Raw genomic sequence first — 25,173 nt, forward strand, 5'->3', positions numbered from 1 at the left:
ACCCCCCATGCAGAGCATCACGCACAGGAAGGCTTGGGTTCCCTCTACGGGAACAGTCAGGTCTCGGCAAAGCTCCATGAATCCTAACCCCGCGCACAGGGCTAGACGTCCCTTCCGAACAGAAACAATTCCACAGACTCCTGGGGCCCTAAGGACGCGCCTTTGTTCCTCCTGGGGACCCCAGCAAAATGTCCGTATATTCTTTCCACTGTATCACCCAATTCCTCGCAGCTCTGCACTGTTCTTGCAAGAAGAGAACACCCCACAAGGCAGGAAGTACCGCTCGGCGGCCTGGACGCGGAACATCACAAACACCACTGTGCGGACCGGCCGCAGAAGCACACTCACAGGGACACTTTCAGGTGGCATTTCCCGGCCACGTCGCTCCCTTGAAGTCTCTCGGTGCGTTTGCCTCTGCCTGGTGCTTGGCTGGAATCCACTGTGGTAAGGTGGTCGTGAGCACCGGCTCTGGAGAGACACTGGTTCAAACCCAACACTGCCACCATACCTGTGTGGTCTCCATGGTGGTTTTTATTTGCTTGTTTCTAAAAATAAATTCTGTGCCCTGTCATGTCTGGCAAATAAAGATAAAATCCAAGCTGCTGCGACGATTAAACATGCTCACACAGGCACTGAGAATGAAGCTCCAAGCTCCATACGGCTGTCGTAGTAGTATTACAGCTCAAAATTCTTTTATATGTATTATCAGAGTTGATCCCTTAAGAACTCGACGACACGGAGGTGAGTGTGATCATTTTATCCACATTTTACTGATGTGTAATATGAGGCTCATTAGTGACTTGCTAAGAAAATACATAATCTGTGGCTGAGTCGAGATTTGAATCTTGGTCTTTTGACATTAAACCTTGAAATTTTTTCCCATTACATTGGATTACTAAATGTAAACCACAGCAACACCAGCCATTATAAAATACAGACCCTACATAAATTCCTAAAAAAGAAGAAAACGACTCAAAGTGCGTATTTCAGAAACTCACTCTCAGAATACATGAATGATCCATCAATGTCAGAGTAGTAGCTAAAGCTGACTTTCAGATCCAGTGTGTAGCCATTTGAAACCTACAAAATTTTGAAGTGACTGGGGAGGAAAAGGGTTTATCGGTCTGTACTCTTTGTGTAACTTTTACTTTTTATGAAAACTGGTCAACTCCTATCTTGAGAAAACTCAGTCCACAAAGGGGCTAAAACGGCTGAGTTTCCCCCCAGAGGGAGCCTCCAATGTTCAGAGGAGAACCTCACCACCTTCTTGTTGCTACAACGAGCCAGCGGGCAGTGGACCTTCTGGTCACTGGCTGATTGGTGACATTCAGGCTCTTACCCTCTTCGATCTAGAAAACAGGGAGTTTCGTCCCCAGAATCCTTATCCACATGATACCTGCGGAAGTTTTATGAGACAAGCAGAAGATTGGGGAACATAAATCAACCACCGGCAGATCTTCCTTCTTGCCTAGTCAATGTTATAATTTAGAGCATTTGAGTGGATCCCTACGGGAAGAATTCTTTCACAACTGCTAATTCTTTCTAGTATTTGCAACTATTTCCTCTTCGTAGCTTGAATGTGTTAGCCTTCCAGAACGTATATCACTATTTAATAAGATCAACCTTTTAACTTATGAAACTAGTTTTGATTTTTAATATGTACTCTCTATAAAATTCATTCAAGGTATCCCTCACAATAACTTTTCCAAGGCATTTGAACCAATCCACCTTCAAAACTAAACGTCACGCAAAGATAGTGTGCTAAAAATGATGACCTTAAACAAAAAGATACCGGGGAACTCGAGACTCCAGCAAATCACACTGCACGTGTATCAGTGATCTGTGCTCTGAGCACCGTCAGGGGTCTGCGGAAGCTTCAGAAAAGTCCACCTGAGGCTACTTTTACACACATCTCACACCCTCACATTACACTGTCCACCCGTCCAGGTCAACCGATGTACAGTCCATAGCTGGAGAGACCCCCTTCATTCTGATTCTGAAATTATGTTTTCAAACCAAGATGTATAATATTCAAGGAATATGCCATCCAGACAGAAATACTTTACTCCTTAGGGACGTCCTTAAAATTTATAAAAGTCTCCCCAGGGAACATTACTGGAAGAGTAAATTTTATAAGCTATCCTTCAGGCCAAAGAAAGGATTTCGATTTTTCTCTACTGGTCAGCTGACCTCTAAATCTCAGTCCTGCTCAAGGCTGTAGACAGTACTACAGGACAACACTGAAACTAGAGGGCTGAAGAGCGCATTATGCTAAGCGTGAATAACCGAGAAGGTAGACATCCCGGGGTAATCATCTGAGCTCGGAGATGGGCACTTTTACCTTAGTCCCAGGGCTAAGGCTGGGACTGGCCTGAGGCCCACACCTAGTGCGTGTGGACTGAATGCCCGGCTCTCCTGGCCAGTCGAGGCCGGCCCGGCTCCCCACCGGCCCCCCACACCCCCGGCGGCCCCGCCACAGCGCCGCTCACCTGCTTCCCGTCCAGGGTGTACAGGCGCTTCACCACCCCCGAGTCCAGCTTGATGGCGTCGGTGATGTCCGTGAGGACCTGCTCGAAGGAGTGCGCCGTCTTCTTGTTCAGCAGAATCCGGACGGCCTTCCGCGGCTTCACCCCGCTTCTGATGATGGTGACCAGCTTGGGCCGGATGAAATCCTTGTTCTCCCGCACCTCGGAGGGGCCCCCCTTGGCGGTGGCCAGCGACGACACGGCCCGGGACGCCGAGGTGGTCTTGACGTTCACGGACCAGTTGGGGTTCACGTTCTTGGTGTACTCCAGCTTCTTGAAGGGCTCTATGGAGCCACACACGTAGCTCTCCCCTGAGGAAGCGGAAACAGACGTGAATTTACTCTAGTCCGACCTCTTTCCTACTCAGGGGCAAGGGCGAGTTGTGACTTTTTAAACAGTGGAACATGATTCGTGATTAATGAGAAAGAAAGAATTCTGACTCTGGCTCTGTCAGCAACAGACTGGTATCCTGGGGCGGGGGCGGGAGGGACCATCATTCCCCTCTTTCTTCATCTTCAGATTGGTGATAGAAAGAGTGCTATTCAGTGTCCCTCAGAAAGTTATAAAACTGGATTCAAAAAAGATGTTTTCTTGCCCAGGTTATGGGCCCAATCCCCAGTGGGGAGCATGCAGGAGGCGGCTAATCAACGTTCTCTCTCATCGATGTTTCTCTCTCTCTCGCTCTAAAAATCAACAAAGAAAAAAATAAAAACAAACAAAAAGGATGTATTCTTTGAAATGTGGAAACATTTCTTTCGCAGAAAAAAATGTCCAAGTCAGAGGAACCTATACCTGCCACCTGAATTAATGTAAAAACTAAACTGGGTCAGAAAACACTTCTTACAATAGCGATGTCATTTACACATTTGATGGGGGTGCTTGCTAAACATTTTGTAAAATCGAGCAGAATTCCAAAAGCGAGCAAAATCATCACCCTTCCTGTCCTCCCACCGGGGGCCAAGCATGCGCCCCCACCGGCCACAAGGCCGGCCGCACCAGCCTGCGGAGGACAGGCTTTGAGGGTGGTCCGCGGGGCTTCCAGAAGGAACCCCCAGCAAACACGCTGCATGAGGTGGGTGAGAAGGAAGGAGCCAGCGCAGACCACGCAGACAGCCGTTGATAACACTATCGGATAAAAGACAAGGTTCTTCCTAAAAGACTTGGAATTAAATGTTCTCACACAGAAAAAGGAAAAATCCTTTCGCAATGTGTGTGTGTGTGTATGTGTATCTCAATTCATCACAAGGTGCACTTTAAATATCATACAATTTTACTTGTCAATTATACCCCAATAAAGCTAAAAACAAAGTCAATAAGCCTTTTATTAAAAATGACTCCTTTTTTTTTTAATTTTTCTGTTTTTTTAAATTGATTTTTAGAGAGAGAGGAAGGGAGAGGGGGAGAGAGAGAGAGAAACATCGATGAGAGAGAACATCGACTGGCCGCCTCCTGCACGCCCCCCACTGGGGATCAGGCCCACAACCTGGGCATGTGCCCTGACTGGGAATCGAACCGGTGACCTCTTGCTACAGGGGTCGAAGCTCCACCACTGAGCCACACCGGCCAGGTAAAAACCAAAAATTACTCCTTAATAAAGAACTGTTCAATGAGAACACTACTCAGACTACTAAGTAGGCGTGGCTCACACACGAGGAATACGTGTTTCAAGCGACGACAAATTATAAAATGACTGATCTTATATATACATAGCTCATCAAGCTGGTCAAAGCATTTTTAAATTAAAGAGTTTACAATGGCTTTTTTCTGTGTTAGTAAATTTTGTGATTGGAAACAGTTAGAAATGCACAAAACCCTTCACAACTGCAGGGAAGGTGGCCTAGGGTTAACCTCCACAGCCCGTTTACTTTTCTCTAAATCTTCGTCCTATTTTAGAGTCAACAGTGCAAGCATCCAGGGCCACAGGACAAGTATTCACATAAAAATAACTGAACTGGGGTTTCGAAAATAGGAAAGCACAGTTATACGGGTTACCAAAGCCTACTTCGCAAGTGTCTCTGAAATGTCCTGTGAGGTGTGTGTCTGCAGGACGGGGAGGTACAAACAGTACTCTACGCAGCCCCCCTTTCCAGCACCTGGCGGACCATGGCCGGTACCTACTGGGCCACTCCCAAGACTGAAGCAGACATCGAAACGCACGCGGGGAGCCTGGTGCAGACATCAGAAACGCACACGGGGAGCCTGGTACAGACATCAGAAACGCACACGGGAGCCTGGTGCAGGCATCAGTAACGCACAGGGGAGACTGGTGCAGACATCAGAAACGCACACGGGGAGCCTGGTGCAGACATCAGAAACGCACGCGGGGAGCCCGGTGCAGACATCAGAAACGCACACGGGGAGCCTGGTGCAGGCATCAGAAACGCACACGGGGAGCCTGGTGCAGGCATCAGAAACGCACACGGGAGCCTGGTGCAGGCATCAGAAACGCACACGGGAGCCTGGTGCAGACATCGAAACGCACGCAGGGAGCCTGGTGCAGACATCAGAAACGCACACGGGGAGCCTGGTGCAGACATCAGAAACGCACACGGGAGCCTGGTGCAGACATCAGAAACGCACACGGGGAGCCTGGTGCAGGCATCAGAAACGCACACGGGGAGCCTGGTGCAGGCATCAGAAACGCACACGGGAGCCTGGTGCAGACATCAGAAACGCACACGGGGAGCCTGGTGCAGGCATCAGAAACGCACACGGGAGCCTGGTGCAGACATCAGAAACGCACACGGGGAGCCTGGTGCAGACATCAGAAACGCACACGGGAGCCTGGTGCAGACATCAGAAACGCACACGGGAGCCTGGTGCAGACATCAGAAACGCACACGGGGAGCCTGGTGCAGGCATCAGAAACGCACACGGGAGCCTGGTGCAGACATCAGAAACGCACACGGGAGCCTGGTGCAGACATCAGAAACGCACACGGGGAGCCTGGTGCAGGCATCAGAAACGCACACGGGAGCCTGGTGCAGACATCAGAAACGCACACGGGGAGCCTGGTGCAGACATCAGAAACGCACACGGGAGCCTGGTGCAGGCATCAGAAACGCACACGGAGAGCCTGGTGCAGACATCAGAAACGCACACGGGAGCCTGGTGCAGGCATCAGAAACGCACACGGGAGCCTGGTGCAGGCATCAGAAACGCACACGGAGAGCCTGGTGCAGACATCAGAAACGCACACGGGAGCCTGGTGCAGGCATCAGAAACGCGCACGGAGAGCCTGGTGCAGGCATCAGAAACGCACACGGAGAGCCTGGTGCAGGCATCAGAAACGCACACGGGAGCCTGGTGCAGGCATCAGAAACGCACACGGGAGCCTGGTGCAGGCATCAGAAACGCACACGGGGAGCCTGGTGCAGGCATCAGAAACGCACACGGGAGCCTGGTGCAGGCATCAGAAACGCACACGGGAGCCTGGTGCAGGCATCAGAAACGCACACGGGAGCCTGGTGCAGACATCAGAAACGCGCACGGGAGCCTGGTGCAGGCATCAGAAACGCGCACGGGGAGCCCGGTGCAGGCATCAGAAACGCACACGGGAGCCCGGTGCAGGCATCAGAAACGCACACGGGAGCCCGGTGCAGACATCAGAAACGCGCACGGGGAGCCTGGTGCAGGCATCAGAAACGCACACGGGAGCCTGGTGCAGGCATCAGAAACGCACACGGGAGCCTGGTGCAGACATCAGAAACGTACACGGGAGCCTGGTGCAGGCATCAGAAACGCACACGGGGAGCCTGGTGCAGGCATCAGAAACGCACACGGGAGCCTGGTGCAGACATCAGAAACGCGCACGGGCAGCCTGGTGCAGGCATCAGAAACGCGCACGGGGAGCCTGGTGCAGGCATCAGAAACGCACACGGGAGCCCGGTGCAGGCATCAGAAACGCACACGGGAGCCCGGTGCAGGCATCAGAAACGCACACGGGGAGCCTGGTGCAGGCATCAGAAACGCACACGGGAGCCTGGTGCAGGCATCAGAAACGCACACGGAGAGCCTGGTGCAGGCATCAGAAACGCACACGGAGAGCCTGGTGCAGGCATCAGAAACGCACACGGGAGCCTGGTGCAGGCATCAGAAACGCACACGGAGAGCCTGGTGCAGGCATCAGAAACGCACACGGAGAGCCTGGTGCAGGCATCAGAAACGCACACGGGAGCCTGGTGCAGGCATCAGAAACGCGCACGGGGAGCCTGGTGCAGGCATCAGAAACGCACACGGGAGCCTGGTGCAGGCATCAGAAACGCACACGGAGAGCCTGGTGCAGGCATCAGAAACGCACACGGAGAGCCTGGTGCAGGCATCAGAAACGCACACGGGAGCCTGGTGCAGGCATCAGAAACGCACACGGGGAGCCCGGTGCAGGCATCAGAAACGCACACGGGGAGCCCGGTGCAGGCATCAGAAACGCACACGGGAGCCCGGTGCAGGCATCAGAAACGCGCACGGAGAGCCTGGTGCAGGCATCAGAAACGCACACGGGAGCCTGGTGCAGGCATCAGAAACGCACACGGGGAGCCCGGTGCAGGCATCAGAAACGCACACGGGGAGCCTGGTGCAGGCATCAGAAACGCACACGGGGAGCCTGGTGCAGGCATCAGAAACGCACACGGAGAGCCTGGTGCAGGCATCAGAAACGCACACGGAGAGCCTGGTGCAGGCATCAGAAACGCACACGGAGAGCCTGGTGCAGGCATCAGAAACGCACACGGGAGCCTGGTGCAGGCATCAGAAACGCACACGGGGAGCCTGGTGCAGACATCAGAAACGCACACGGGAGCCTGGTGCAGGCATCAGAAACGCATGCGGGGAGCCCGGTGCAGGCATCAGAAACGCGCACGGGGAGCCTGGTGCAGGCATCAGAAACGCACACGGAGAGCCTGGTGCAGGCATCAGAAACGCACACGGAGAGCCTGGTGCAGGCATCAGAAACGCACACGGGGAGCCTGGTGCAGACATCGAAACGCGCATGGGGAGCCTGGGGGGGGGCGCTCGGCTAGCTACCTCCCCTGCACCAAAAGGTCACTGGTTCCCTTCCTTCAGGGCTCGTGCCCAGGCTGTGGGCTCCATCCCTGGCTGGGGTACGTGCGGGAGGCAGCCAATCGATGTTTCTCTCACATGGATGTTTCTCTCTTTCTCCGTCTCCCTTCCTCTCTCTCTAAAATCAACAAAAACATCCTTACAAACACACACACAGACAGTGGTGTTCCCGAGGCTCTGTGGAGAGAGTATGCCTGTGACCCAGGGAAGCGAGAACTGGAGACTGGGCTCAATGCTGACCTCCCCAGGACGCAGCTGGGGCCAGTCCCCTGGTCTTCTCGGGGGAACCTTCATGCTCCTGTCAGCAAGGCTAACCCAGGGGCCCTTTTCTTTCACCAGGGTTTGGTGACGATCCAAGAAGATCATAAAGGTCAAAGTGATCTCCAAAACAAAACTGCTATAGAAATGAAAATCATCTGGGGCTGCAGTAAGCCTAGAAGGAAAATTAACAAGTGAAATCGCTAGACATCAGTAAGCAGGTTTTACGCTACACGGTGTTCGCTGCTTCTCGCTATGCAGTTACTGGGAGACATCCCTTTGGCTCCCCGTCATTGTGAGAACGCCCCGAACGTCCCCAAGACCACAGCCCACCTGCCAAACCCTCCTTCCAGAATCCTGTGCTATCAGAGACACACAACTGTCGAATTACTGAAGTTAGCGTGCTGAGCTGACAACTAAAACCGAAGCGTGGAGCGGTCTACACCGCCACAAAGAAACTTTCCAACTTTAGAAAGGACAATACTTAGAGAAGAATTTTAAAGCACTCACAGAAGTGAATGGAATGGGCTTGTTGAAAGAGACAAACACCATTTTTTCCCCACATTTTCTCCGATAAAGCACACCAAGAATTCTCCAAAGCATGACAACTCTGAGAAGGGAACACGGGTTTGTTTCAAGTGACAAGGAGAAGAACGTGCATTTAACCTGCTCTGTCACTGGGGACCCCTCTGCCTGACGGATCAGGTTGAAGACTGGAATGAATCTTGGAGCAGGTGCGAGAGTCCAGCAAAGAACCACACTGGGCTCCAAGGAAGGTGACAGGTAACAGGAGAGGGAGCAGCTGGTCACCAGCCCAGCATCACTCCCTGCTTCAGGAAATCTACTCCACTACGCTTCAGGAACTCAGGAAAAGTCAAGATGGATTTCCTTCGTGAACGAGCTTCTGTTTCGTCGTGCAAATAGATTTACGTTAAACCTACTGCACCCCAGAGTTTAGCTACTATTATTTTGATTATTATTCTGAACTTCTCCCTACCACTAGAGACACTGCCTCTGTTTGAAGTCTGTAAAATTATGATTTTGTAAAAAAAAAAAATATTTGCTTTTTAAAAATGTGATAATATATGCCCTGGCCAGTTTGGCTCAGCAGGTAGAGCGTTGTCCCATGGATCAAAGAGTTGCGGGTTTGATTCCGGCCAAGGGCACGTACTTCAGCTGTGGTTCCTCCCCGGCCCTGGTCGGTCCCTCTCACATTGATGTTTCTCTCTCTCTCCTTCCCTCCCTCTATCTGAAGGTAACTGGAAAAAGATCCTCAGGTGAGGATTTAAAAAAAAAAAGTGATAATATCATTGATAATTGTATATTAACAAATCATATTTGTTCTGAATGGGAAGAATACATCGTCTTGATTTGGTCACATAGCTCTGGATATACAGTATTGCTAGTGGGGCCAAGAGTTAAGAGAGATGTTATATTCTTGAAGAGAAAATCACCAATAGATTGCATTCAACTCCTAGCATGAGGTATGTGTGTTAAAGGTCACTGAAAAATAACAAAACAAAGCAAACCTTACAATTACTTATAAAAACTTGCAACTGATCATTATAAAACTTATAATTACATAATGCTTTTCACATACGCTAAGCCACCCCGAAGTTTTATGGTATCATTTATACTGTAACAAGAAAATGAAAGTTAGTTTATCAAAACCAGGTATATTTGAGCAAAACAGCCCCGATGCTGTGATTTATAAGAAGAAACACATATCTGGTCCCCATACCGTCTCTAGCACACGGCTCCTGAAACCCTGCAATTTGCTGAGCAACAAAGTGTCTTCATATTCACAACCCCTCTCAACCACAGCTGAGCTTATGTTAATGAGGTGACTTGTTTTTTGTTTTTTTTTCTTTATTGATTTTTTTTTTCTTTTTATCCTCACCCAAGGACATTTTACCATTTTAGTTCAGATAGAGTGGGAGGGAGAGAGAGAGAGGGAAACATCAACGTGAAAGGGACACATCGAGTGGCTGCCACCCGCACGACCCAACCAGGGCCGGGGACAAACTGCAACCGAGGTACATGCCCTTAGCGGGAACCAAACCTGGGTCTCTCTGGACCGCAGGCCGACGCTCTAACCGCTGAGCCAAACCGGCCAGGCTATTGATTTTTTTTTTTTTTTTTTTTTTGAGAGAGAGAGAGGGAGAGGAAGGGAGAGGGAGAGAGAGAAACATCGATGGGAGAGAACACTGGCCGGCAGCCTCCTGCACGCCCCCTACTGGAGATCAGGCCCACAACCTGGGCATGTGCCCTGACCGGGAACCAAACTGGTGACCTCTCGGTGCAGGGTCGACGCTCAAACACCAGCCGGGCAATGAGTGACTCTGGAAGACCTGAGGACGGCGGCTGGGGAACCAGCGTAGAACCAGAGGACTGGAACCCTAGTCCCGCCCCACGGACCTGGGAGAGGGGGAGGAGCTGGAGGTCGGATCAGTCACCACTGGCCAGCGAGGTAATCAGTCAGCCTAGTGACAAAGCCCCATGAAACCCCCAGGACAGGGTTCAGGGAGCTGCAGCCTGGCGCCCGGGGGACGCTCGGCGGGAACATGACGCTCAGAGAAGGCAGAGGCTCCGTGGCCTCCCCCGTACCCCTCTGAGAGCCCTTCCAGAGGGCTGCTCCCGAGTCCCACGCGTGTGAAGTGCACTGATGATTCGGGAAGTAAATGCTTCTCTACACTCTGCGAGTGGCCCTAGCAAATCAATAGGGGTCACGGGACCCCGCTGTCTATTAGCCCACCCACAGGCCGCAGACAGGACAACCAGACGTGCAGTTGTATCTGGAGGGGCGGGGACAGCCTTCCAGGGCTGAGCCCTTGCCCCGTGGGATCGGACCCTGTCTCCGGGAAGACAGTGTCAGACTGAGCCGAACTCTAGGGGACCCAGCTGCTGTCCCAGAGAACAGCTTGGCTGTGTGGGGGAAAAACCCACAAACATTGAAATTTTATAGTCCAAAATGTGCTTTAACAGGTTTGGATTACTCACAATAGGTGAAGTTAAACAAGGACAAAAAAAATGGCAAAGATGATAGAAATGGTATGAAAACCCACTTAGGGCCCTGGCCAGTTTGGCTCAGCAGTTGGAGCATCGGCCCGCGGAGCAGCGTCGCAGGCTCATTCCGGCCAAGGGCACGCATCTCAGCTGTGGTCTGACCCCTGGCCCTGTGCAGGAGACAAGCAATCCATGCGTCTCTCACATCGGTGTTCCTCTCTCTGTCGCTCTCCCTCCCTCGCTCCCTCCTGCTCTGTCTGGAAATCAATGGAAGAGACACTAGCAGTAAGATGGTACCGCTCCCTGCGCACAGTGGACCAGGCACATGCTCCTTCCCGGACGACATGGACGTCTGCGTTCCCTCCCATGGCTGCAGGGTCTCACTGGCTGAGAGCGGTGACCTGTAAACTGCAGGTGTGACATCCCTTGACCTCAGTCTGAAAATGACCTGGTCCATATTCTACAGGTTGACTGCCAGCAACTCCAGACCCTTAAGTCCTACATGTGGCGTATTCAACCGTGTCTCAGGTGAGGGACATCCATGGCGCATTTCGTTTTTCCAGAGTGTAGATCTTCTCACTGAAAACTCCAGCAACTGCCTGGCCGGTGTGGCTCAGTGGCTGAGAGTCCTCCCATGGACTGGGAGGTCCCCCTTCGATTCCGGGTCAGGGCACACGCCCGGGCTGCGGGCTCCATCCCCAGTAGGAGGCGTGCAGGAGGGGCCGATCTATATTTCTCTCTCACATGGATGTTTCTCTCTCTCCCTCCTTCCTCTCTCCTTCTTTCTCTAAAATATCAATAAAAACATTTTTAAAAAAGAAAGAAAGCTCTGGCAATTAAAATGCACTACTGTGACTTACAGTAAATGTTGGGAAAGCGCAAATACATATTGGAACCCTCTGAAATTAAATTGGGTTGAATTATATGAAAGACATTATTTACAGAATAAAATATCATAAAGTGCCTACTGGATATTATATTTTATGAGACTGTCTCAGATCTACAGAGCAACATTTCATAATCGACCTGGAAGGCGCTGGTGTAAGCACATGGTTTTAATAGTGCTATTAAGGCAAGAAAAAAAGATTCCCAAAGGCACTTATGAATCATTGTTCCCTGGAAGCCGTTCATAATAGAATAGAACATAAAAATAAGCTTATAGAAAATAAAATTTAAATCCGTTTGTCGGACCTGCGGAAAAGGCTGACGTCTCCATTCAAAGCAACAGAAAGAGAATGTAACAGGGGATATTGGGGAGCTCCGATTTCCTTAAGATTTAAAACTGATATATAATTCAAAATTAAAGAAACTAAAATAAAACGGGAGAAGCAGACTGAGGACCTCTAATACCACAGTGGGTTAATATAAGGTGAAAACATTTTATAATTTACAAAAATACAAGGTACTAAACTATATGACAGAGGACGAAAACAATAAAATGTAAATATCAAACACCCCCAGAGACGTCATATAACTGATCACCACCCTTTTGGAAAGCAACACGGCAGAATGCATGTGAATGGTCTGAAGCCATGAAAATGGTCCGTCTCTTGGCTAAAAGCTTCTCCAGACAAATAACACAACAAATAATAAAACTGACACAAGTATGCACAACCGCCTCCCAAGTCCTCACTGGCAGGGACGAGACCTGATTAGCCACCTTGGGAGTGAAAGTCACCCTGAGTGATGAGCTTGTCTTCAAAGAGCTTAGAAGACAGACATGTCATATGACAAGGTTTCACCACGAGCCAGTAATTGCCAAATAGATGGTCCAGGAGAAGAGGAATAAATTCAAGATCATGGAAAACAATAAGTGCACATTTGTCCTGTTAAGTTTGAAAGGACAAAGGACTGTCCGGGCGGTATGGCTCAGTGGTTGAGCGTTGACCCTGCACCAAGAGGTCACCGGTTCGATTCCCAGTCAGGGCACATGCCCAGGTTGTGGGCCCAATATCCAGAGGAGGGCATGCAGGAGGCGGCCAGTCGATGTTCTCTCATCCATGTTTCTATCTCTCTCTCCCTTTCTTTCTCTCTAAAATCAATAAAGAAAAAACATTTAAGAAGAAAGGACAAAGGATCAGGTGGTTGGCGTGCAGAAGAAAGGTCTGGTCTGGAAGGAACGGGCCTTGAAAGCCTGGTTAAAACAATGGGACTTGACGACATCACGGCAGATAATCCAAAGACAGGAAGGTGTTTAAAGGTGAGGCAAGAGAATAGGAAAATAGAAAGTCACATTGAAACTGTAATAATTGCCACAGGCAAAGTCCACCAATGAATGCCAAGGTGGGCAAAAGTTGAAGGAAAAACAAGGTAGTAACACAACTGCAAAGCTTCTCCCCCAAATATTTACTTATTATAAAGGGGAAACTAGGAATTTCAGAGTGACAATAACTGGCAGACATCACCTTAACCAACTGATGACGGTTCACGGTACCAGTGATGAGACACAGCAGCGTCACGTACCCCAGAAAGGATGGACTGAGGAGGACACAGCATCACTTCTGCGGAATTCTTGCTACAAACGCGTAGCTTCAACTCAGTCATCAGGTAAACCCACACCGAGGGCCTTTGCACCCCTCAAAAACATCAAGTCATTGAAGACAAGGAAAGACTGATAACTGTCACACTTGGCGGAGGGAAGGAGACCGAGCACCTACGTGCAATGTGTGAATTCTGGAACCCAAATAAAAGGACGTGAGTGGAAAATCCATGAAAGCCGCATGAAGCCTGTGCTGAGTTGCTAGCACTGTTCCGAAGTGCACGCTTACTTCTGATCATTGTCCCATGGTTGTGTGAGATGTTCCATCATGAGAAGCTGGGTGAAGGCCGTTATGGGTACTCCCTCTCTTTGTAACACTTCTATTAAGTCCAAGTTAACGTCAAAATAAAAATTAAAAATGTGGCAGGTAGCCTGGAGGAAAAAATATTGAACCCCTACCTCAAACATTATACGAATATGACTTGCATTAGAATATTTTTAAAAAATGAAAACATAAAAGTCCTGGTTGGGTAGCAGTTGGTTCGCACATCGTCCCATTACACCAAGGTTGCGGGTGCGACCTCCGCTCAGGGCACATGCAAGAATCAACCGATGAATGGTGGAGCAGCAAGTCAAAGTCTCTCTCTCTCTCTCTCCTTTTCTCTGTCTAAAAACGATAAATTAAAAAAAAATTTTTTTAATAAAAACACTAGAAATAAACAAGAGAAACAACTTGGTTTCACAACATTTACACTTACAGTGGAGTATAAATAGTGTCAACATTGGTGAAAGATGCCCGGCCTCAGTGCTTGGGCGTCGACCCTGCTCCAAGAGGTCGCCGGTTTGATTCCCGGTCAGGGCACATGCCCAGGTTGTGGGCCGATCCCCAGTGGGGGGCGTGCAGGAGGCGGACAATCAATGTTCTCTTTCATGGATGTTTCTCTCTCTCTCTAAAATCCATAAAGAAAAAAAGATTAAAATTAAAAATTGGTGAGAGAGGCAATATTGGGAAAATGCAGCCAAGTTTCAAGGTCGATCGCCTGCAGAAATGGGCCTACAATTCAGTTTTCCTTACTGAGCATCATGGTTTAAAAACATACAAGTCCCTTTAGAAAACAAACAACTATGAATGTCATCCACTGTTTACTCTCAAGCGTGTGTGGATATACATACATGCACAGATAGACACATATAATCATACACACACAAACATACACACACACTCACACATGCATACTTCAAGCTCAACACCAGCTCTCGCAACACAATGAAACAAATTTGGGCGTAATAATCTGGGTCTAATAGTAATAAAATAGTCAAAGTGACGAGATCATTGAAAACAAAGAACCTCTCTCTGTCGCCGTAAGCCAGAATTTTCAGTCGGAGATAACTGAGAAAATAAACTAAAAAAAAAAAAAATGACAAGTTGGCCCTGGCCAGTTTGGCTCAGCGGTTAGAGCGTCGGCCTGCGGTCCGGAGAGACCCAGGTTTGGTTCCCGCTAAGAGCATGTACTTCGGTTGCAGTTTGTCCCCCGGCCCTGGTTGGTCGTGCAGGTGGCAGCCACTCGATGTGTCCCTTCACGTCGATGTCTCTCTCTCTCTCTCTCTTCCTCTCTCTCCCTCCCACTCTATCTGTACAAAAAATGGAAAAATATCCTCGGGTGAGGATTAAAAAAAAAAATAATGACAAGTTGAATCCACTTGTCACTGTGTCCGCTAAACAGATTTAATTTAAACTCAAACGTCATCCTATTGGAAGGGGAGAGGACGAGCTAAGAACATGCACTGAACTTTGCACAGCGTTAGTATGTAAAGTAAGAGAGACGAACCTAATGAGAAAGACAAAGTGAGGGTCGGCATGTTCACAGACTAGCAAAAACGTAACTGATACAGAGGCATATCTAAAGGAATGTCCAGCTACTTCAACACTACATGCGGCTACATGCTAATGGTCAGTGTTACCCACGAGGAAAAAAACCTGTTCAAACTGAGTATTTTTTCAAAAAGGCAGCGGATATAAGAACTTCCACACTGTACTGAGGTTAGCAGTCATCCAACCAGGAAGAAAAAGCATTTTTTTCCAAAAGTAATTTATTTAACATCTGAATAGTCCATCTGCGGTTACTGCCGCACTGACTAGAAAGAAACGTTTCTGGAGGCAAATGAAAATATGAAAGTGTTTCTGGGAGCAGTGTCTGTCACCCCTGGAATCAAGCCCAGGTTAAGAACATTTGTTTTCGAGAAGCAGCTAACGCAGTGAAGTGTCCTGGAACGGCCACTGGGCGGCCCGCAGTATCGTACCCGCTCCATCGGGCGCCAGCTTTCCTGGGCTGACACCCCAGCTGGCATCTGCCGCTGTGTGACTCGGAGCCGCGCACTGAACCACACTGCCCCTCCCTCGTCTGCCTCCTAGACTCGCTGAGAACTACGGGTGCTCACGTGGGGAGGCCGTGCTGGGGAGCTGTGGGCAGCAGCCACCCGGAGCGGCCGTTCTTGCGTGTCGGAAACCGACAAAGAGGCTTGTGGGAAGGACTGTCATTTCCCATCTCTCACACCCTCTCCTGGAGTGACGGGGATCATGGGATGGCTCTGGCCACTCCTCAGTAAGATCGGCCCTGGTGGGGGACGCGGAGGTGCCCCCTCATCCTACACGGTGCAGAAGTGACTCTAACACAGACCGAGGAGTCAGCCCGGCTCCTTAGCGTGTGCTCTGGGGTCTTGGCACAGCTTCCCAACAATGCCATCAGCCCTCAGAGGGACAATCTGGTGACTGGCCAGCACCTGACTTCGCATTTGATCTTCACCCAGGTCCCCTGAAATATCCCACCTGTGTTTTGCTCATCGCTGTCTTTCCCAACGTCAGGAAAAGGACACGGCACACACAGCTGAGACAGAAAGAGTCCGCGTCCATTCTTCCCCTTTAATTTACTGGAAGTTCCAGCGTCTGAATAGGAGGGAAAAGGCCAAGTCTACAGGCATCTTGGCAGGGTGACAAGCCATCAAAAAGAGATGTGAATTCCCACAAAATCAACACAGCAAAGCCAGGCTCCTCCACCCCCGGCCCCACCGAACTGTGACTGCGCCTGCCAAGGGATAAAGGGGAGGAAAACGAGTGGAAGACACAGAGGCCTCGGCTCTGACCCACGCACGGACTCTGCGTCCGAAGGAGGACACGGGGGCTGCCCGTGTGTGGTCAGGGCAGAGCAACCGAAACTCCGCGGGGCAGGGGAGGCAATGACAGAGATGCTTCCTGATACCCGCAGAGGTCATTGCGTGCAAGGGATTCCGCCAGGCTCCAGTACGGCAGCAGGGCCTGGGCAGACCTACCTGGAGAACAGGCGAACTCGGGGTGAAATCGAGCAACTGCAACCCCCTCCCACACTCCCTGGTGCTGTGCGTTCCTTCAGCGGGACCGGGGCCCTCAGTCTGACAAAGGCCTACTCTGCAACGAGGGTCAGCTCTCTCGTTTCTGCCGTAGCACGGGTGCAGCCCAGCCGTCCCTCTCCCGGCCATGCTCCTTGGCTTGTGATTTCTAAGGCAATTAGAGGCTTAGCCTCTGCTCGGGGGGGCTGGACTGAGCAGCTGAAGAGGCAGCTCACTGCTCGGACAAAACACAGCCTCACCGTGGACCCCAACAGTCCCAGTTCCGCAAGAAAGGTCTAAACCAGGTGATCACTGTTAGCCCCATGGGACTTAAAACGTAGGCTGGACAGATGACTTCGTTTATCTCCGCAAATACCACAGAAAGATAACAGTCCTTTGAACCCTAAAAGGAAGCCTCATACTGAAAAGAACTGCCGGAAGACCGAAGGTGGGGTCCAGCATCACCACGAAGGGCTGTGTAACCACAGACATGCCACTTGAATCTCCGGTGATAAAATGAAGGGGTCTGATACTTAAGGTTCCTGCCGACTCGAATGGTTCATGATCCACTCGTTATTTTTAGTTCAAGTTCTTTCAGACATCGTGATAGCAAAACTTCACCTTGCATCTAGCAATGAAGATGAGCTATGTGGTTAAAGATATAAAAATAGCCCGGCTGGTGTGGCTCAGTGGCTGAGCGTGGACCCTACACCAAGAGGTGGCAGGTTGGTTCCCGGTCAGGGCACATGCCCAGCTGTGGGCCTGATCCCCAGCGGGAGGCGTGCAGGAGGCGGCCGATCGATGTTCTCTCTCATCGATGTTTCTACCTCTCACCCTCTCCCTTCCTCTCTCAGATCAATAAAGAAAAATAATTACTTAAGAAAAAAAAAAAGATATAAAAATGGACTTTTAAAAGCCACGGAGCATAGGTGTGAGAAAGAAATGCAGTATGCTGCAGAGTCCGGCAGTGTTCCCCGCTCACTGCGGTGAGCTGGCTCACCTGCCACCGGCACTGATTTTTTTCCTTTTACACCGGTGGGCACAGCGAGGAACCTGCAGACATGGGAAGCCCCCGGACTCGGCCCCAGGCTGCCCGGGAAGGACCAGGTGGACGCAGGTGCAGGTGCAGGTGCAAACCTGAGACCGCCCCCCAAGGCCCTGCGGGCCTCCCTGCTCACCTTCCACCAGCTGGTCCAGGCTGGAAATCTTCTTGAGCCCGTCGATGGTGTAGATGGTTCTCACGCCCTGGGGCAGATTCACGTTGTCCGACAGGGTTCGGGTCAGGTCGGCCAGCAGCGCCTCGAAGGAGCGGAAGCGGTCGGGCGAGATGGCGTACACGATGCCCTTGAAGTAGCGGTCGCCGTTGCGGTAGAAGCGCACCTTCTTGGCCTTCTTCTCGGAGCTGAGCGTCTGCAGCGTGCGCGTCCGGTAGAAGCTGCAGTGCGCGCTGTGCGTGGGGCTGGGCAGCCCGTTCACGCGCGACCCCCGGCTGTAGCGCTGCGCCTTGTCGCGCTCGTCGAAGTGCTCCAGCTCCATGTCTCTGCCGAAGGACATGGCGCTCGCGGGCCTGGGCACAGAGACAGACGCGCTCCGGTTATTTTAAGACCCTGGATGGAGAGCTCCAGCTTGCGAGCAGCTGGTGGGGACGGCGCTACCCACGATGACATCTTTCACGGGGACGACCGAGTTGGGGGAGAGAGAAGGCAGCCCAGGAAAGGAAACAGCTCATGAATCATCCCTGCTGTTATTACAAACAGCTCCTGGGGACCATCACCCCACAACCCCCCCGGCTGCCAACCGCTATTCTTTCCAAGGGTCGCATCAAACCTTGCACAGTGTTATGATTCCTGTTGACAGACAAAAGGCCAAGCAGAGGAAAAAAAAGTCGCCTACATTTCTGCAAGTTGAGACCATTGAGAAAGGCCTGAACCAAGAACGGGGACCCTGGCGGGCCAGACTCCAGAGCCCAGGTTGCCGGGCTCTGTGCTGGTCCTGGTGGCAGGCGGGAAGGAAGCCTGGGGTCACCAGGCAGCTTCAGAGGTGGTGGGCCAGGGCAGAAGGACAACGGGCAGCCTTTCATGATCAGACTGCCTACGGTCCTTCGCGTTGGCAGACCCCACGGCCGCATGGGGAGCAAATGGAATCGATCCGTAAATTCTACCCACTTCGGGAAGATGTTCCAACGTATCCAATTGAAATTATTTTTAAAAGTGAGCTCGCCACAGCTCGTTTCCTGACATGTAGCGCGTCAGGAAATTTGGATTTAAAAGGCAGAAAAGGGACAGGAGAAAGAGGAGGAGGAAGAGGGGGAGCGGGGGGAGAAGATGATTAACAAAAACAGCAATAACAAGAAGGGATGAACGGCCTTGCTCTCCCTTTCCCTGAGGCTGCCTCTGCCTTTGCGGTGGAGGAAACTGAGGCTGAAGAGGTTGATGCAGACCCGACCCAGGCTCGCTGGGCCACCTGGAGTAATCTCCTTGGTCAGCACCTCTGAGCCTCCAGGTCCTTCATCATGCATGGAAATGATAACAGTACTTTCCTCACAGCTAATATTAATCATCAAATAAGTTAACATACAGGAAGCACTGAAGACAGTGTCTCGCATGTGATCAGCATTAATCCCTTTTATTAATAAAATCTGCTTTTCTGATCCTGACTCTGTCAAAGAGAGCACTAGTAGGAACAGAAACCTCCCCCTCCTGGTGAGAGAGGCTCCTGGTGAGTCCCCCCGATGCCCACTCGTGACCTTCTGGAAGGAATGTTTGCACCGCACGGTCCCCATTAGCCTCTCTGCGGAGTCCTGTTATCAGCGAGCTGCCTCTGGAATCTGTCCGTCCTCGCTAGGGGCAGCTGCCGAAGGCTGTGGCTGCCCCTTTGGAAGGACCCATGCTTTACCAGGTCAGTCTAGAAAGGGGGAAACAGACCTCAGGTTCCAAAGGAAAGACATTCTAATGACGAAACTTCAGGAATGTGGAAATAAAATATAAGGGAAGTGGAAAATGTGGGGCAACAACCTGAGTGTTCCCCAAATCCCACCCATCATGGAGATGATGTCCCCTGTCCACAGGTCAGTCCAACCTACCCAAAAACACCGCCAAGCCCCCCTGACCTTTCCGTGACCTCTGATTCATTCAGAGCGGCTAAAAATGTGTGCTGAAAAGCAGGTGTCCTCCCAAAATGAATGAAGTGGAAAGAGCCACTGTACTGAACGTCTACCATGTGCCTGGCACTGTTCCTCAGCAATCAGCTGTGGAACATGCTAACTATTCTCTTCTCAGTCCACGAAGATCCGATGAGGTCGGTAAGACAGTGACTGGGGGTGTGTGTGGGATGTAAGCTGGGTCCCAAGGTCATGACTGAGGGAGCTGGGATTTGAACCCAGATGTCCTCTGAATGACTGAAGCCGGCACTCCTTCCTTGTCACCCCAAGAGCTGTGTCCTAGAGGCCTAAACCTCCTGAGATGAGACCCTCTGTGCATGTACAGTAGGGACTTTCTTAAGCCCTCACTCCTCACTGGATCAGTGACCTTGGGCAGGCCACTAACTGCTGAAGACGGCTGCAGAGCAGACAGGGGTCAGCAAGCCTCTGGCGTCTTCCTTCACCTGCTCATGAGTCTACTGCTGAACCAGCGGGGTCGGGGAGGGGGCAGTGGAGTGTGATTTAAATCTGGAGTGATGATCAGTTCGGTGTATTTTTTTCTTCCAAATATGGAAACCACATCATGCCTCTTCATTTGCGTTTTCCAGAAGTTATAGCATGTATAGGTAGCTATGAACTGGATGCACTGATTTTTCAAGTGAGATAATTACAAAACAATGATCAGTTGATAGCTCATCCTTCAGGTAGCTGTTAACTGAATAACAGAACCAGTATTTTGCCCATGATATCATAACTGGCCACTACTCATGCCAACTCAATAAACTCTTCAAACTTGGTCAATCATAAAGGCCCGATTGGTTTCTGAAGACTTTTTTTTTTCTTTTTAAAGTCAGTGATCATTTTCCAATCCTAGGATTTCCCCCCAAATCTATATAACCCCAAAGAACACAAGTAGGGTCCGAGCAAAGGAGGGCACAGCTGTGGCCAGAGAGTGCAAATCTAGTCTGAAAGGCTCTTGTCCAGCCACAGTTGCCAAGACCAAAAAATTGAAGCAACTACTGGAATTCCTTAGAGGAGCAGGCTTTTGGAACCTAGAATTCCACAGCAAATGAAAAAAAAAATTAATAAATAGAGAAAAGTTGGTTTTGTTTTATTTTATTTGCATATATCCTAAAACTGGATCACACGTTCCACCAGGACAGAGACCATCCACATCTTCTACGTCCCTTCATTCACTAAGCCTGCCCAAAAGTAGGCACTGATGTCAGCGACAAAGAAAAACCACCTTCAATGTGAAATCATCTTCAGGACTGAGCTACCACTAAATGCATGTCTCAGACCACATTACACATCCCAGGGTTCCAGGAATGACATGAGGCATCAAAACAGGTGTGCTTCCCTTGCCCTGGCTGGCTCAGCTCTCCAGTGGGCTTAGTCATATATCTGAACCCAGAAGATTCACTGGGCCTCCGCAAGCTCCCACTTTCTGCACAGGAAGCCGGCTTGAGCACAGTCACATGTTCACAGACCATCGGAGGCTAAGGGTGGAAGCCACCATGTGTGGGAGTAACACACCACCTTCCACACAGATCACAGACACCTGGGTGGAGGAGGGGGCGTGGCTCTTATCCCAGATTTTCCTATAAACACTGCCCAGCCAACAAATCACTCTCCATTGTTCTCTGTGGGACTTCTCACCATTTTGAGTAACTTGTGTTCATCCTCTAGATGAGCTCATGACTTTGTGTTTCCAGGTTCCCCCTTCCACCCAGCACCCACCTACAAGACAATTTGTCATGAATACTACCACATCTACATCGATGCTCTACCTGGAAGTCCCAAGGCACATTTCTGTCCGTGGATTATAATGCAGGTGGGTGGACAGGCTAGAATTAGACACACACACACCCTCAGAGCCTGGGCACCACCCTGGGCAGACAAAACGAGACCGAGACGTGTGTTTATAATGTCCCTACATATAACCTGTCTTAAAGTCCCTCCTGACCCGCATCCACGTGACATTTCGTAGTTAAAATGTGTCCTACTTTCCTTCCTTTCCAAAGGCGATGCATTTGGGGACAGTCAGCAACGCGTTCGCACACCAGCCTGCAGTGTGGCGGCACCACGCGTGTGCACCAGAATCTGGACACATCGCAGGTGCAGAGAGGGAGCCGGTTTGAATGAAACCTTCCACCTGCTCCACCTCCCGCAGCATCGCCTTGCCAAATCCAGCGGCGATTCCTAGCACACCTCCTTTGCAAAAGCAGCCTTTCTTTCGGGGGGCGGGGGGGGGGCGATGCAGGGCCGTGCGTGCGCTCCCACCAGGAAGAAAATGCCATTTCCTCTCCGCGTGCTTTTAGCACTGCGGGTACTAATCTGTACGTGAGCAGCCCCACTGTCCCCGAAGGAACTTGCGGCCCTGCAAAAGCGCTTGGACACCCCCACTGCGGCCACCCAGGCGCAGACAGCCCATCCTCCAGCCGCGACCTCCCCGCACAGGAGCGCACACAATGAGAGGCCTGGCCGGCCCCTCCTAGGCGCAGACGCTCCTCCTTCGAGAGTTCTCACAATGACAGCCCTGGCCGCTCCGCCCGGCTCCCCTTGTCCGCTCCACGCCGCACAGCCGGGCCGGGCGCGGGCGCGCTGGCCGACTCCCCGTTTCAAGCCCAGCGGCACCGAACAAAAGAGGCAGGTGTCCGCAGCCGGGGCCGCCCGCACACTCCGCCCGCCCGGCCGGCGGCCCGACCTCGCGCCCGCGAGGACCCGCGGCGGGGGCGGCGGCCAGGGGCGTCCCGCGCCCTCGCGCCCCGCGATCTCCGGCGCCCGCGGCCGGCCCTCCCGCGGCTCCCTTCCCGGCGCCCGCAAACCACGCACCGTCCGCGGAGAGACGCCGCCGGTCTTTGTGGCGCGCGGGCCGCCTCCTGGCGCTGTCCTCGGCCTGGGCGCGGCGCCGGGCGGGCGAGGGCCTGCGGCTCCGGGGCGCGGGCGTCCGGCTGCGGCGCGGGCGCGGGAGGACCGGTCCGGCCTCCGACACGCGGCGCTCGCTCGGCTCGCTCAGCCCGCGGCGAGGAGGGCGGTGGCGAGCGCGCTCCTTTTCTTGCCGCGCCGGCGCCCGCACGCCCGCCCCGCGCCCGCCTCCTCCGCGCGCGCGCCCCGCGCCCCCGCCCCTCCCGGCGGCGCTCCACCGCGGCTGCGCCGGCCCTTCTCCCGCCGCCGCGGGCGCGCCTCCCCGGTGCGTGGGCCCGAGCACGCCCTGGCCCCGCCGCCCGCGCGCCGTGCAGATCGGGGCGCTCGGATGGGGGCAGGGGAAGAAGGGCGACGGGCCAGCTCGGAGCCCCGAGTGTGCAAGACTGAGGCGAGGGCGGCCCAGAGGTCCACAGTCCCTCCCCGCCCACACCCTGATGTGCCTCTGGGTCTGACACCTTTCCCGGGGTGGTGAAGCCCAGGTGCAGCCATGGGGACCAACCGTGACCCTCCCCACCCACCACCGCAGTGTCCCTCTCGGCCCCCGCCCCGCTGGGAGGGGGCCGATGTACGCCGGGGTCCCACCCTTCATCTCCCCTGGACTCCAAGACTTGAGTCACCCCTGAAATGCTGCTTGGAGCCAAGTATGTCGCAACAGGCCCTGGCTAACTGCAGGGCGGGCTTCACTCTCAGGCCCCTGATGGTTCCACGCTGGCGGGCAGCGCTTGGGCAGCCCCTGAGCTCATCACACAAGCCTTCGCTCCGCTCTGGGGGCAGGAATGCTACCCAGGCCGCGCACAGCTTCCCGAGCCCTTGCCAAACGTCCCGGGAGTGGGAACAGGTGGCAGACGTCCGTGAACCTAGCCTGCTGCGGGGACAGCCTGAATTTTGGTCCAGTTAACCTACTGACTTTCAGTCACGTCGCTTGAGACATGTAATTTGCCCCAATACTTTGTTTCTCAATACAGAAACACCAGTATTTTTCTCTCTTCCTGAACTTGCACCTTTTGATGGAAAACCGGGATTTTATTTTTCTCTTAACCATTGAGCCACGTTCTATATTTGACTGCTTATTATAAGAACTATTCTGAAATACTTTCAAAGTAGCATGTAAATAAATACTAACTACCATTTGTTACAAAGGCAGCTGGAGCTGCATGTTATCGGTTTAACAAATGCTGCAATGTTTATTTTTGAACTCTTGAATAGCCCAAGGATGAGAGCACAATGCTTTTACCAAATTAATTACATGCAAAGTACGGAGCCTGTTCTTTCAAATTCTAAAGCAAAATGAGGGCCCGAGGGGTAAGTGTGGAGAAAGTTTGGAGCCCAGTGTATTTTCTGGAGAACAGAAATCGGAGTTTCTGTTTATCTTTTCGGTGGCAAATGCCAAGCAATTTCTGCCCAGTGCTAAACCAGGGAATAAATTCCATCCTCTAACCCCTGTGGATAGTCTATCAGGGTCATTTCTTTAGCACGTTGAGTGCCTCAACCATACCTTACCTCTGTCCTAGCTCTTCTACCAGGGACGGGCAGCTAGTGTGCTCAAAGAAACACCTTTCAGTTTGATTCGCTCCGTTGAAATGTGTTCTCACTAGAGATCGTTGAGCATTATTAGGACACCTAATAATTGGACAATAAATAATTAAGTAGATGAGCACACCACCCTGTGATCCTATCATTTTGGCAGGAAAGCAGGCTGGTACTGAATGGTGCTTGGGGACCTGACAGAAGTAACCCCAGAAATGCCCAACTTCCTTCCAGGGAAGCCTTTGGCAAATCGAAGTCCTATTCAATAATACTTCTTACTTGAAATGAAAATTACCTGGGAACTCTACTCCAGGTAATTGTCAAAAACTGATGTTACTTCCTTTACATCACCAGGATACTGATTTAAAAGTGACTGGGATGAAGGCGTCCTTTGCCCATGGAAACCTGGAGTTCACAGAGGTCTCATTCTACCTCCGCAAAGCTAGTGTTAGTTACGCCGTTGGACCCCAAACGCGGGTCCTGCTGTTTGCTGTGCCGGGAACTTCTTACATATTCCCTTATTTCATTCCTACAACAACATTCAGGCAGGCGTTATTATCCTCCTCGGACAGATGAAGGAACTGGGGTACAGGAAGCTGACCTCATTTGCCCACACAGCTCATAAATGCAGAGCTGGAGTCCATTTTTAAAATTTCCTAACATTTTAAAATTCAAGTCAGTTTTCGATTCTGTGGCCATATGCTGGAAAAGCAGTCCCAAATCCTAGTGTGAAGCTTAATCTCTGTAGGAAAATGCAGGCTTTTAATCGAGGAATGTATTATTTCAGAACAGAGAGAAAACAACAACTGCTATTATGAACACTGCTTCCTTAGTGATGGGGACCATCAAGTGTGTCTACTCTGAGCTAACATTTCCATGAGAACATTTGC

At 51.5% G+C, this 25,173-nt stretch overlaps 1 protein-coding gene across 1 annotated transcript in view; it reads right to left on the reverse strand.

Moving 5' to 3' along the window:
- Positions 1-22,710, reverse strand: part of DCLK1 (doublecortin like kinase 1) — a 361,421-nt gene extending 338,711 nt beyond the window's left edge. The window contains exons 1-3 of the mRNA XM_036250158.1: positions 22,664-22,710; positions 17,868-18,256; positions 2,490-2,836 (exon numbers count right to left, since the gene is read on the reverse strand). Of these exons, the coding sequence (XP_036106051.1) occupies positions 2,490-2,836; positions 17,868-18,243 (723 nt within the window). The 5' untranslated portion in view covers positions 18,244-18,256; positions 22,664-22,710. The remainder of the gene's footprint in view (positions 1-2,489; positions 2,837-17,867; positions 18,257-22,663) is intronic.
- Positions 22,711-25,173: the final 2,463 nt, after the last annotated feature.

The sequence above is a fragment of the Molossus molossus genome, unplaced genomic scaffold (genome assembly GCF_014108415.1).
Source record: "Molossus molossus isolate mMolMol1 unplaced genomic scaffold, mMolMol1.p scaffold_m16_p_9, whole genome shotgun sequence".
Taxonomy (NCBI): domain Eukaryota; kingdom Metazoa; phylum Chordata; class Mammalia; order Chiroptera; family Molossidae; genus Molossus; species Molossus molossus.